We start from the raw sequence: 14979 nt of genomic DNA on the forward strand, positions 1-14979 counted from the left end.
AATTTGACACAATGGTATCCGGCACATACAAGTGGTGTACAACCAAAATTTCATATCCCTAGTTTTACATTTATGTTTAGTTTTATTTCACCTAATTTTCAAAGATCATAATTGAATTAGATGGCCAAGCTATTCAAAACACGACCAAGCTTATCAAAATAAGACCAATATATTCAAAATTCTTTATTCTTTCAAATCATTTCATTTTAATGCAGATCCAAGATCACGAACTCACATATATCGAGTTGCTTAAGTATGGAGTGCAACAAGAAATCCAAGCAGGTTGTAGTTATTCATATAAAACTAGGAAAGAAAGAAATCAAATCCAAATTAATTGTAAGTGGCCGAATTGTCCATGTCGCTTCCTTGTTGATACACTTCCCGATGACAAGTACCACATACGAAAATGTATTAACACCCACAATCATTCTGCCCTTTTCCAAACAAATCACAACAAATTACATCATATTTTTATAGATCTTATTTAACAAGATATTTTGAATCAAATCAAGACCGTGTTTACACACAATTAAGGTGTTTCAAAGATCTTAATATCCCATTTGATAGTGGGATCATTCCGGAAATGTTTCAACAATCTACAGATGCTTTAAAAAAGTTTTCTAAACGCCTTCATGCAATCAATACCCGTTTCTCAGCGGATGATGTTACATCTCTTGCAATTTTTGTCGACATGGTTAAGAGTCATTCTCCGGATGATCTCATCGAGTTTATTCACGAGCCAGATCGTATGATTTTCTATTACGCCCCATTCGAAGCAAATGCTTTTTCACATCAAATACAAACTTATCACATTGATTCCACTTATAAGCTCTTGCGCTCTCGCATACCATTTTATGCCGTCACTGGCAAATTCGCGGAATCAATTGTTTTTCCGTTTTTGTATTTTTCGTTTGGCCCGACACAAGTGAAAATATACAAGTTTCTCACAGCATATTTTGGCTCCATCAATCGCGAACCATCTTATTTTTCAATGGACTGCGCACCTCAAATCACAAATGCTGTTGAAACAGCCATCCCTTTATGCCAGATCATTTGGTGTGGCGTTCATGTGTTGCGCGCTGTCATGAGAAAGGCTGAAAAGTTTCAAGATCGTTCCAACTTCGAAACTTTCTATAACTTAATGAAGTTATTGGTCTTTGGTTCTGAAGAGGAAGAAATTGATCCTGATGAAGTTTACAACAATTTAGAAGAAATTTTAAATGAGGAACCTGCTGCCCGTGAATACTTTGACCGACAGTGGCGCCATCATCTTGACAGGTGGATGCTTCGCTATAGAAATGAAGGAGATGGAACAAACAACATCTCGGAATCACATTTCAAGGTTTTGAAGCACCAGTACTTCCCAGAAAGGCGAAATCTTTGACTCGATGAACTTGTCATCGAGTTATATTCCAGTGTTGTTCCTTCATTCCTGATTAAGTTGCAAATTAAAGGTCTGGATTCAGAGAGAAGTGTTAAAGTTATCAAAAAAGTCACAAGAGATTTCGAAGAAATGACACAATTTAAAAAAGTCGAATGCATCAGTATGCTTGAAGCTGTTCAGAAAGGTCTGAAAAATGATACACTTGATCCCAACATTGTTTACTCAACATTAAAAATATTATTGCAAAGAAAACATTTGATTTAATAAACATTTAATTTATTATAATTAATTTTTTATTACAGTATAGTAAAAAATGCTATAAATAAATTATTATATTTTATTAAAATGTGACTTTTAATAGTAAGTGAATAAAATAAATCAGGAATTGGGAAAGAAATAAGGTTAATTAAAATAATGAAAATTACAAGTTTAAGGTTAATGAAAAGTGACAATGGGCGAGTTTGTCCCCCACTCGATAGGAAAATGAATTTAACATTTCAAATTTTTCATGATGAATACAATTCGTGCACTTAATAAATAAAGCATTAAACACCCAAATAAAGGCATAGATCGATATATAATACTAAATAATTAGAGAAAAAAATTATATTCAACTTTTTCAATATTGAAAAAGATTGAACTCTTTTAGTCCTTCATTCCTGTGTCATACTTCCTCTTTGTGAAGTAGTATGAATCTGGATAAGTAGTGTTAGTTCTATTATTTGTAGACTTTACAACGTAGAATGCCTTGAACATTCTGTACTCATTCTTTTCAGTGTTTGTGTCAAGTGTCTGCTTCAATATATTAGACTTCTCTCTGATTAACTTCTGTGTATTATCATCTGGCTTTTGAAGCTTGCAAAGGATGTAGTTATCCTTGTAAACCTTGATTTCGCAAGGAACTGTACCGAGTGTAATTGTGACATTTTGGTAATTATCATAATTGTTACCAACGATGGCGACTAAGTTCTGTCCATCGATTGGTCCACGATCTGGGAAGAGAGATGTAACACCAAATATCTCTTTTAATTTTCTGTTTGCGCAGACTTGAGCGGCAGGTGGGCATGTAATGGAGCCTGCGAAACCAGAGAACTTGGCTTGTTGACCATCTTCTTGCAGTAGTACTCTTCACCGTTGACAATCAATCTGACTCTGTGATCTGTACCACACCATGCTTCGTAGCATCTTGATGTTGAAAGCAAGCTGCCTGTGAAACCTTGTTGAAGTGTGGACATTGCGCATGTTGAGTTCGGTAAGAATGCTTCACCATACTTGGAGTAGTTGTAGTCTGGTTCGAACTCAACCATACGCTTCAAACCATTGTCACCTGTTGATCTGCATGAATACCATGGAAGAACTAAGTTTGCGTAATCAAGCATGTTATCCTGGCCGACAAGTGATTGTCCGTTTGGATTGTACCAGTCTTTTTTATTCATGTCTTCCGGTTCAACTTTTCCTGGATCGTTCCATTGAACAAGTGAGCATGTGCTGTCCATGTGTAATCGTAGAAGCAAGCCTGGAGAGAGGTTGATTGGCATTGGTATGGAAGAGGAATAGAATGCTGTGGTGGTTTCAAAAGAATTGACTCGTTTACGTGGATCTTTGTATTGATGTGGTCATCTAAGTAAATGAGGTCTTCCATGAGGTTTTTGGATGGAACATACCATCCGGTATCTAACAATGTGTTGTAGAAGATTGGTGAAAGCCAGCCTGGACCGTATGTTCTACCTTGCATGAGATCTGTGAAGAAAAGTTTTTCGTTTGGATGGGAACCAGCTGTTCCGCCACCGCCTGAGTCTTCAAGTTCAAGGCCGATATTGATGAGTGTTTCATTTTTTACTTTGAATCTATTATTCACCCATTCTGTCAAACATGGAGATCTGACGTACATATGTGGAACCCTATTATCATTGTAGCTTTCGTATTCGCCTTTAGATATTTCTTTACCTTGCCAATCGGTATAGTGGACAATTGTGGCTGTTTCTCCATAAGGTTGCCATTTATTAAATAACGAGCTACTGAATGACACAGAATGTGATTTAATTCGTGAATAACCGTTAAAATGAATTGTCTATCACCCGATTCTAGTGTTTGTGCCTCAAATGGTATCTTATTTGAATTAAGTGTAATTTCCCCATGTGTCGGTCTGCCAGTTGTGGGATGATTGTATGTAGAACGTGCAAATGCAAGGCCATTTGAACCTTTTTCAAATGATTCAGCCTTTACATCAATAACGAGATCAAAATCATCATCTAAACTTTGCACGATCAGTAACATTAATACGTTTACTAAGAAAATCGTTTACATAATTGAATGTTTTCTTGATTACTTCATTGTCAATTCCTTGCATTCGAAATCAATTCTCAAATTATATGTTGCAGGATGAAGTTTTGGATTACATTTAAATTGATTTTCATTTGATTTGATTCTGGAGTTGAAGTTGATTCATCCCGAAGATTTCGCAATGATTCTGGTTCACTTGAACGAAGTTGCTGATTCGTGTAAATATCATGCATACATGTGAATACTTGTGAGTTAACTGCTGAAGCAAAAAGGTGTAAGAACATATGATAAATTTGAATTGAGTTGCATTCAATATAATTGAATTATGGCATTTAATAAAAATGCTTATTTTTAATATCCTTTGATAATTATTCATTATTAAAAAATAATTGATTAGATTTTTGTGTAGTCGTCAGAAAATTGAAAGCGCATCAGAGGTTTTTGAGTGTCAAAAATATTAATTATACTTTTTGCTAAAATAAGGAATAAAAACAATACAAAGATTTTTTATTTGTTATTTATTTCAAAAAAAAGTCAAATTTATATTATTTATAAATTTTATTTATATTCACTTACTATCTTTGATCAAGAGATAGGAAAAGAGAAAGGGACAGACTAGCCCATTGTCACTTTTTAATTTAGCAAATGAACGCTTATGGAGTGGAGTTTTTGGGTAAATCTGATTTGCTTATAAATGAAATAAAATCAAAAGAAACCATATTGGCATTATATTATGCAAAAATAAATGATCTTACTTAGTACTTTTAAAGTTAATTTCAGAAAAAATTTGACACAATGGTATCCGGCACATACAAGTGGTGTACAACCAAAATATAAGTTGGTTTAAACATATATTGCTTATCTCATGATCTTACTTAGTACTTTTAAAGTTAATTTCAGAAAAAATTTGACACAATGGTATCCGGCACATACAAGTGGTGTACAACCAAAATATAAGTTGGTTTAAACATATATTGCTATATCTCATGATCTTACTTAGTACTTTTAAAGTTAATTTCAGAAAAAATTTGACACAATGGTATCCGGCACATACAAGTGGTGTACAACCAAAATATAAGTTGGTTTAAACATATATTGCTATATCTCATGATCTTACTTAGTACTTTTAAAGTTAATTTCAGAAAAAATTTGACACAATGGTATCCGGCACATACAAGTGGTGTACAACCAAAATTTCATATCCCTAGTTTTACATTTATGTTTAGTTTTATTTATCACCTAATTTTCAAAGATCATAATTGAATTAGATGGCCAAGCTATTCAAAACACGACCAAGCTTATCAAAATAAGACCAATATATTCAAAATTCTTTATTCTTTCAAATCATTTCATTTTAATGCAGATCCAAGATCACGAACTCACATATATCGAGTTGCTTAAGTATGGAGTGCAACAAGAAATCCAAGCAGGTTGTAGTTATTCATATAAAACTAGGAAAGAAAGAAATCAAATCCAAATTAATTGTAAGTGGCCGAATTGTCCATGTCGCTTCCTTGTTGATACACTTCCCGATGACAAGTACCACATACGAAAATGTATTAACACCCACAATCATTCTGCCCCTTTTCCAAACAAATCACAACAAATTACATCATATTTTTATAGATCTTATTTAACAAGATATTTTGAATCAAATCAAGACCGTGTTTACACACAATTAAGGTGTTTCAAAGATCTTAATATCCCATTTGATAGTGGGATCATTCCGGAAATGTTTCAACAATCTACAGATGCTTTAAAAAAGTTTTCTAAACGCCTTCATGCAATCAATACCCGTTTCTCAGCGGATGATGTTACATCTCTTGCAATTTTTGTCGACATGGTTAAGAGTCATTCTCCGGATGATCTCATCGAGTTTATTCACGAGCCAGATCGTATGATTTTCTATTACGCCCCATTCGAAGCAAATGCTTTTTCACATCAAATACAAACTTATCACATTGATTCCACTTATAAGCTCTTGCGCTCTCGCATACCATTTTATGCCGTCACTGGCAAATTCGCGGAATCAATTGTTTTCCGTTTTTGTATTTTTTCGTTTGGCCCGACACAAGTGAAAATATACAAGTTTGTCTCACAGCATATTTTGGCTCCATCAATCGCGAACCATCTTATTTTCAATGGACTGCGCACCTCAAATCACAAATGCTGTTGAAACAGCCATCCCTTTATGCCAGATCATTTGGTGTGGCGTTCATGTGTTGCGCGCTGTCATGAGAAAGGCTGAAAAGTTTCAAGATCGTTCCAACTTCGAAACTTTCTATAACTTAATGAAGTTATTGGTCTTTGGTTCTGAAGAGGAAGAAATTGATCCTGATGAAGTTTACAACAATTTAGAAGAAATTTTAAATGAGGAACCTGCTGCCCGTGAATACTTTGACCGACAGTGGCGCCATCATCTTGACAGGTGGATGCTTCGCTATAGAAATGAAGGAGATGGAACAAACAACATCTCGGAATCACATTTCAAGGTTTTGAAGCACCAGTACTTCCCAGAAAGGCGAAATCTTTGACTCGATGAACTTGTCATCGAGTTATATTCCAGTGTTGTTCCTTCATTCCTGATTAAGTTGCAAATTAAAGGTCTGGATTCAGAGAGAAGTGTTAAAGTTATCAAAAAAGTCACAAGAGATTTCGAAGAAATGACACAATTTAAAAAAGTCGAATGCATCAGTATGCTTGAAGCTGTTCAGAAAGGTCTGAAAAATGATACACTTGATCCCAACATTGTTTACTCAACATTAAAAATATTATTGCAAAGAAAACATTTGATTTAATAAACATTTAATTTATTATAATTAATTTTTTATTACAGTATAGTAAAAAATGCTATAAATAAATTATTATATTTTATTAAAATGTGACTTTTAATAGTAAGTGAATAAAATAAATCAGGAATTGGGAAAGAAATAAGGTTAATTAAAATAATGAAAATTACAAGTTTAAGGTTAATGAAAAGTGACAATGGGCGAGTTTGTCCCCCACTCGATAGGAAAATGAATTTAACATTTCAAATTTTTCATGATGAATACAATTCGTGCACTTAATAAATAAAGCACATTAAACACCCAAATAAAGGCATAGATCGATATATAATACTAAATAATTAGAGAAAAAAAATTATATTCAACTTTTTCAATATTGAAAAAGATTGAACTCTTTTAGTCCTTCATTCCTGTGTCATACTTCCTCTTTGTGAAGTAGTATGAATCTGGATAAGTAGTGTTAGTTCTATTATTTGTAGACTTTACAACGTAGAATGCCTTGAACATTCTGTACTCATTCTTTTCAGTGTTTGTGTCAAGTGTCTGCTTCAATATATTACTTCTCTCTGATTAACTTCTGTGTATTATCATCTGGCTTTTGAAGCTTGCAAAGGATGTAGTTATCCTTGTAAACCTTGATTTCGCAAGGAACTGTACCGAGTGTAATTGTGACATTTTGGTAATTATCATAATTGTTACCAACGATGGCGACTAAGTTCTGTCCATCGATTGGTCCACGATCTGGGAAGAGAGATGTAACACCAAATATCTCTTTTAATTTTCTGTTTGCGCAGACTTGAGCGGCAGGTGGGCATGTAATGGAGCCTGCGAAACCAGAGAACTTGGCTTGTTGACCATCTTTCTTGCAGTAGTACTCTTCACCGTTGACAATCAATCTGACTCTGTGATCTGTACCACACCATGCTTCGTAGCATCTTGATGTTGAAAGCAAGCTGCCTGTGAAACCTTGTTGAAGTGTGGACATTGCGCATGTTGAGTTCGGTAAGAATGCTTCACCATACTTGGAGTAGTTGTAGTCTGGTTCGAACTCAACCATACGCTTCAAACCATTGTCACCTGTTGATCTGCATGAATACCATGGAAGAACTAAGTTTGCGTAATCAAGCATGTTATCCTGGCCGACAAGTGATTGTCCGTTTGGATTGTACCAGTCTTTTTTATTCATGTCTTCCGGTTCAACTTTTCCTGGATCGTTCCATTGAACAAGTGAGCATGTGCCTGTCCATGTGTAATCGTAGAAGCAAGCCTGGAGAGAGGTTGATTGGCATTGGTATGGAAGAGGAATAGAATGCTGTGGTGGTTTCAAAAGAATTGACTCGTTTACGTGGATCTTTGTATTGATGTGGTCATCTAAGTAAATGAGGTCTTCCATGAGGTTTTTGGATGGAACATACCATCCGGTATCTAACAATGTGTTGTAGAAGATTGGTGAAAGCCAGCCTGGACCGTATGTTCTACCTTGCATGAGATCTGTGAAGAAAAGTTTTTCGTTTGGATGGGAACCAGCTGTTCCGCCACCGCCTGAGTCTTCAAGTTCAAGGCCGATATTGATGAGTGTTTCATTTTTACTTTGAATCTATTATTCACCCATTCTGTCAAACATGGAGATCTGACGTACATATGTGGAACCCTATTATCATTGTAGCTTTCGTATTCGCCTTTAGATATTTCTTTACCTTGCCAATCGGTATAGTGGACAATTGTGGCTGTTTCTCCATAAGGTTGCCATTTATTAAATAACGAGCTACTGAATGACAGAATGTGATTTAATTCGTGAATAACCGTTAAAATGAATTGTCTATCACCCGATTCTAGTGTTTGTGCCTCAAATGGTATCTTATTTGAATTAAGTGTAATTTCCCCATGTGTCGGTCTGCCAGTTGTGGGATGATTGTATGTAGAACGTGCAAATGCAAGGCCATTTGAACCTTTTTCAAATGATTCAGCCTTTACATCAATAACGAGATCAAAATCATCATCTAAACTTCTTGCACGATCAGTAACATTAATACGTTTACTAAGAAAATCGTTTACATAATTGAATGTTTTCTTGATTACTTCATTGTCAATTCCTTGCATTCGAAAATCAATTCTCAAATTATATGTTGCAGGATGAAGTTTTGGATTACATTTAAATTGATTTTCATTTGGATTTGATTCTGGAGTTGAAGTTGATTCATCCCGAAGATTTCGCAATGATTCTGGTTCACTTGAACGAAGTTGCTGATTCGTGTAAATATCATGCATACATGTGAATACTTGTGAGTTAACTGCTGAAGCAAAAAGGTGTAAAACATATGATAAATTTGAATTGAGTTGCATTTCAATATAATTGAATTATGGCATTTAATAAAAATGCTTATGTTTTAATATCCTTTGATAATTATTCATTATTAAAAATAATTGATTAGATTTTTGTGTAGTCGTCAGAAAATTGAAAGCGCATCAGAGGTTTTTGAGTGTCTAAAAATATTAATTATACTTTTTGCTAAAATAAGGAATAAAAACAATACAAAGATTTTTTATTTGTTATTTATTTCAAAAAAAAAGTCAAATTTATATTATTTATAAATTTTATTTATATTCACTTACTATCTTTGATCAAGAGATAGGAAAAGAGAAAGGGACAGACTAGCCCATTGTCACTTTTTAATTTAGCAAATGAACGCTTATGGAGTGGAGTTTTTGGGTAAATCTGATTTGCTTATAAATGAAATAAAATCAAAAGAAACCATATTGGCATTATATTATGCAAAAATAAATGATCTTACTTAGTACTTTTAAAGTTAATTTCAGAAAAAATTTGACACAATGGTATCCGGCACATACAAGTGGTGTACAACCAAAATATAAGTTGGTTTAAACATATATTGCTATATCTCATGATCTTACTTAGTACTTTTAAAGTTAATTTCAGAAAAAATTTGACACAATGGTATCCGGCACATACAAGTGGTGTACAACCAAAATTTCATATCCCTAGTTTTACATTTATGTTTAGTTTTATTTCACCTAATTTTCAAAGATCATAATTGAATTAGATGGCCAAGCTATTCAAAACACGACCAAGCTTATCAAAATAAGACCAATATATTCAAAATTCTTTATTCTTTCAAATCATTTCATTTTAATGCAGATCCAAGATCACGAACTCACATATATCGAGTTGCTTAAGTATGGAGTGCAACAAGAAATCCAAGCAGGTTGTAGTTATTCATATAAAACTAGGAAAGAAAGAAATCAAATCCAAATTAATTGTAAGTGGCCGAATTGTCCATGTCGCTTCCTTGTTGATACACTTCCCGATGACAAGTACCACATACGAAAATGTATTAACACCCACAATCATTCTGCCCCTTTTCCAAACAAATCACAACAAATTACATCATATTTTTATAGATCTTATTTAACAAGATATTTTGAATCAAATCAAGACCGTGTTTACACACAATTAAGGTGTTTCAAAGATCTTAATATCCCATTTGATAGTGGGATCATTCCGGAAATGTTTCAACAATCTACAGATGCTTTAAAAAAGTTTTCTAAACGCCTTCATGCAATCAATACCCGTTTCTCAGCGGATGATGTTACATCTCTTGCAATTTTTGTCGACATGGTTAAGAGTCATTCTCCGGATGATCTCATCGAGTTTATTCACGAGCCAGATCGTATGATTTTCTATTACGCCCCATTCGAAGCAAATGCTTTTTCACATCAAATACAAACTTATCACATTGATTCCACTTATAAGCTCTTGCGCTCTCGCATACCATTTTATGCCGTCACTGGCAAATTCGCGGAATCAATTGTTTTTCCGTTTTTGTATTTTTTCGTTTGGCCCGACACAAGTGAAAATATACAAGTTTGTCTCACAGCATATTTTGGCTCCATCAATCGCGAACCATCTTATTTTTCAATGGACTGCGCACCTCAAATCACAAATGCTGTTGAAACAGCCATCCCTTTATGCCAGATCATTTGGTGTGGCGTTCATGTGTTGCGCGCTGTCATGAGAAAGGCTGAAAAGTTTCAAGATCGTTCCAACTTCGAAACTTTCTATAACTTAATGAAGTTATTGGTCTTTGGTTCTGAAGAGGAAGAAATTGATCCTGATGAAGTTTACAACAATTTAGAAGAAATTTTAAATGAGGAACCTGCTGCCCGTGAATACTTTGACCGACAGTGGCGCCATCATCTTGACAGGTGGATGCTTCGCTATAGAAATGAAGGAGATGGAACAAACAACATCTCGGAATCACATTTCAAGGTTTTGAAGCACCAGTACTTCCCAGAAAGGCGAAATCTTTGACTCGATGAACTTGTCATCGAGTTATATTCCAGTGTTGTTCCTTCATTCCTGATTAAGTTGCAAATTAAAGGTCTGGATTCAGAGAGAAGTGTTAAAGTTATCAAAAAAGTCACAAGAGATTTCGAAGAAATGACACAATTTAAAAAAGTCGAATGCATCAGTATGCTTGAAGCTGTTCAGAAAGGTCTGAAAAATGATACACTTGATCCCAACATTGTTTACTCAACATTAAAAATATTATTGCAAAGAAAACATTTGATTTAATAAACATTTAATTTATTATAATTAATTTTTTATTACAGTATAGTAAAAAATGCTATAAATAAATTATTATATTTTATTAAAATGTGACTTTTAATAGTAAGTGAATAAAATAAATCAGGAATTGGGAAAGAAATAAGGTTAATTAAAATAATGAAAATTACAAGTTTAAGGTTAATGAAAAGTGACAATGGGCGAGTTTGTCCCCCACTCGATAGGAAAATGAATTTAACATTTCAAATTTTTCATGATGAATACAATTCGTGCACTTAATAAATAAAGCATTAAACACCCAAATAAAGGCATAGATCGATATATAATACTAAATAATTAGAGAAAAAAAATTATATTCAACTTTTTCAATATTGAAAAAGATTGAACTCTTTTAGTCCTTCATTCCTGTGTCATACTTCCTCTTTGTGAAGTAGTATGAATCTGGATAAGTAGTGTTAGTTCTATTATTTGTAGACTTTACAACGTAGAATGCCTTGAACATTCTGTACTCATTCTTTTCAGTGTTTGTGTCAAGTGTCTGCTTCAATATATTAGACTTCTCTCTGATTAACTTCTGTGTATTATCATCTGGCTTTTGAAGCTTGCAAAGGATGTAGTTATCCTTGTAAACCTTGATTTCGCAAGGAACTGTACCGAGTGTAATTGTGACATTTTGGTAATTATCATAATTGTTACCAACGATGGCGACTAAGTTCTGTCCATCGATTGGTCCACGATCTGGGAAGAGAGATGTAACACCAAATATCTCTTTTAATTTTCTGTTTGCGCAGACTTGAGCGGCAGGTGGGCATGTAATGGAGCCTGCGAAACCAGAGAACTTGGCTTGTTGACCATCTTTCTTGCAGTAGTACTCTTCACCGTTGACAATCAATCTGACTCTGTGATCTGTACCACACCATGCTTCGTAGCATCTTGATGTTGAAAGCAAGCTGCCTGTGAAACCTTGTTGAAGTGTGGACATTGCGCATGTTGAGTTCGGTAAGAATGCTTCACCATACTTGGAGTAGTTGTAGTCTGGTTCGAACTCAACCATACGCTTCAAACCATTGTCACCTGTTGATCTGCATGAATACCATGGAAGAACTAAGTTTGCGTAATCAAGCATGTTATCCTGGCCGACAAGTGATTGTCCGTTTGGATTGTACCAGTCTTTTTTATTCATGTCTTCCGGTTCAACTTTTCCTGGATCGTTCCATTGAACAAGTGAGCATGTGCCTGTCCATGTGTAATCGTAGAAGCAAGCCTGGAGAGAGGTTGATTGGCATTGGTATGGAAGAGGAATAGAATGCTGTGGTGGTTTCAAAAGAATTGACTCGTTTACGTGGATCTTTGTATTGATGTGGTCATCTAAGTAAATGAGGTCTTCCATGAGGTTTTTGGATGGAACATACCATCCGGTATCTAACAATGTGTTGTAGAAGATTGGTGAAAGCCAGCCTGGACCGTATGTTCTACCTTGCATGAGATCTGTGAAGAAAAGTTTTTCGTTTGGATGGGAACCAGCTGTTCCGCCACCGCCTGAGTCTTCAAGTTCAAGGCCGATATTGATGAGTGTTTCATTTTTTACTTTGAATCTATTATTCACCCATTCTGTCAAACATGGAGATCTGACGTACATATGTGGAACCCTATTATCATTGTAGCTTTCGTATTCGCCTTTAGATATTTCTTTACCTTGCCAATCGGTATAGTGGACAATTGTGGCTGTTTCTCCATAAGGTTGCCATTTATTAAATAACGAGCTACTGAATGACAGAATGTGATTTAATTCGTGAATAACCGTTAAAATGAATTGTCTATCACCCGATTCTAGTGTTTGTGCCTCAAATGGTATCTTATTTGAATTAAGTGTAATTTCCCCATGTGTCGGTCTGCCAGTTGTGGGATGATTGTATGTAGAACGTGCAAATGCAAGGCCATTTGAACCTTTTTCAAATGATTCAGCCTTTACATCAATAACGAGATCAAAATCATCATCTAAACTTCTTGCACGATCAGTAACATTAATACGTTTACTAAGAAAATCGTTTACATAATTGAATGTTTTCTTGATTACTTCATTGTCAATTCCTTGCATTCGAAAATCAATTCTCAAATTATATGTTGCAGGATGAAGTTTTGGATTACATTTAAATTGATTTTCATTTGGATTTGATTCTGGAGTTGAAGTTGATTCATCCCGAAGATTTCGCAATGATTCTGGTTCACTTGAACGAAGTTGCTGATTCGTGTAAATATCATGCATACATGTGAATACTTGTGAGTTAACTGCTGAAGCAAAAAGGTGTAAGAACATATGATAAATTTGAATTGAGTTGCATTTCAATATAATTGAATTATGGCATTTAATAAAAATGCTTATGTTTTAATATCCTTTGATAATTATTCATTATTAAAAATAATTGATTAGATTTTTGTGTAGTCGTCAGAAAATTGAAAGCGCATCAGAGGTTTTTGAGTGTCTAAAAATATTAATTATACTTTTTGCTAAAATAAGGAATAAAAACAATACAAAGATTTTTTATTTGTTATTTATTTCAAAAAAAAGTCAAATTTATATTATTTATAAATTTTATTTATATTCACTTACTATCTTTGATCAAGAGATAGGAAAAGAGAAAGGGACAGACTAGCCCATTGTCACTTTTTAATTTAGCAAATGAACGCTTATGGAGTGGAGTTTTTGGGTAAATCTGATTTGCTTATAAATGAAATAAAATCAAAAGAAACCATATTGGCATTATATTATGCAAAAATAAATGATCTTACTTAGTACTTTTAAAGTTAATTTCAGAAAAAATTTGACACAATGGTATCCGGCACATACAAGTGGTGTACAACCAAAAATAAGTTGGTTTAAACATATATTGCTATATCTCATGATCTTACTTAGTACTTTTAAAGTTAATTTCAGAAAAAATTTGACACAATGGTATCCGGCACATACAAGTGGTGTACAACCAAAATATAAGTTGGTTTAAACATATATTGCTATATCTCATGATCTTACTTAGTACTTTTAAAGTTAATTTCAGAAAAAATTTGACACAATGGTATCCGGCACATACAAGTGGTGTACAACCAAAATATAAGTTGGTTTAAACATATATTGCTATATCTCATGATCTTACTTAGTACTTTTAAAGTTAATTTCAGAAAAAATTTGACACAATGGTATCCGGCACATACAAGTGGTGTACAACCAAAATTTCATATCCCTAGTTTTACATTTATGTTTAGTTTTATTTCACCTAATTTTCAAAGATCATAATTGAATTAGATGGCCAAGCTATTCAAAACACGACCAAGCTTATCAAAATAAGACCAATATATTCAAAATTCTTTATTCTTTCAAATCATTTCATTTTAATGCAGATCCAAGATCACGAACTCACATATATCGAGTTGCTTAAGTATGGAGTGCAACAAGAAATCCAAGCAGGTTGTAGTTATTCATATAAAACTAGGAAAGAAAGAAATCAAATCCAAATTAATTGTAAGTGGCCGAATTGTCCATGTCGCTTCCTTGTTGATACACTTCCCGATGACAAGTACCACATACGAAAATGTATTAACACCCACAATCATTCTGCCCCTTTTCCAAACAAATCACAACAAATTACATCATATTTTTATAGATCTTATTTAACAAGATATTTTGAATCAAATCAAGACCGTGTTTACACACAATTAAGGTGTTTCAAAGATCTTAATATCCCATTTGATAGTGGGATCATTCCGGAAATGTTTCAACAATCTACAGATGCTTTAAAAAAGTTTTCTAAACGCCTTCATGCAATCAATACCCGTTTCTCAGCGGATGATGTTACATCTCTTGCAATTTTTGTCGACATGGTTAAGAGTCATTCTCCGGATGATCTCATCGAGTTTATTCACGAGCCAGATCGTATGATTTTCTA

At 34.0% G+C, this 14979-nt stretch overlaps 2 protein-coding genes and 2 pseudogenes across 4 annotated transcripts, besides 4 other annotated features; 3 read left to right on the top strand and 1 right to left on the bottom strand.

Annotated features, from left to right (window-relative positions):
• Nucleotides 1-1858: part of a mobile genetic element that runs on past the window's edge.
• TVAGG3_0378600 lies at nucleotides 992-1648 on the top strand (annotated as a pseudogene). The gene has a single exon. A coding segment is annotated over exon 1 (657 nt).
• A 2410-nt stretch (nucleotides 1859-4268) lies between the features above and the next one.
• Nucleotides 4269-6675: a mobile genetic element.
• Nucleotides 5025-5792, top strand: TVAGG3_0378620 (MULE transposase domain-containing protein; the record flags this gene model as incomplete). The annotated part of the gene is made up of 1 exon (XM_051232020.1): nucleotides 5025-5792. A coding segment is annotated over one exon (768 nt), but the record flags the coding sequence as incomplete, so codon positions are not given.
• A 2416-nt stretch (nucleotides 6676-9091) lies between the features above and the next one.
• Nucleotides 9092-11257: a mobile genetic element.
• TVAGG3_0378640 lies at nucleotides 10541-10944 on the top strand (annotated as a pseudogene). The gene has a single exon. A coding segment is annotated over exon 1 (404 nt).
• Nucleotides 11258-11429: 172 nt separating the features above from the next.
• Nucleotides 11430-13355, bottom strand: TVAGG3_0378650 (regulation of choline O-acetyltransferase protein; the record flags this gene model as incomplete). Its single annotated transcript, XM_051232021.1, has 1 exon — nucleotides 11430-13355. The coding sequence occupies one exon, from the start codon at nucleotides 13353-13355 to the stop codon at nucleotides 11430-11432; it is 1926 nt and encodes a 641-aa protein (XP_051101751.1).
• A 319-nt stretch (nucleotides 13356-13674) lies between these two features.
• Nucleotides 13675-14979: part of a mobile genetic element that runs on past the window's edge.

This window comes from Trichomonas vaginalis, chromosome V, assembly GCF_026262505.1.
Source record: "Trichomonas vaginalis G3 chromosome V, whole genome shotgun sequence".
NCBI lineage: Eukaryota > Parabasalia > Trichomonadida > Trichomonadidae > Trichomonas > Trichomonas vaginalis.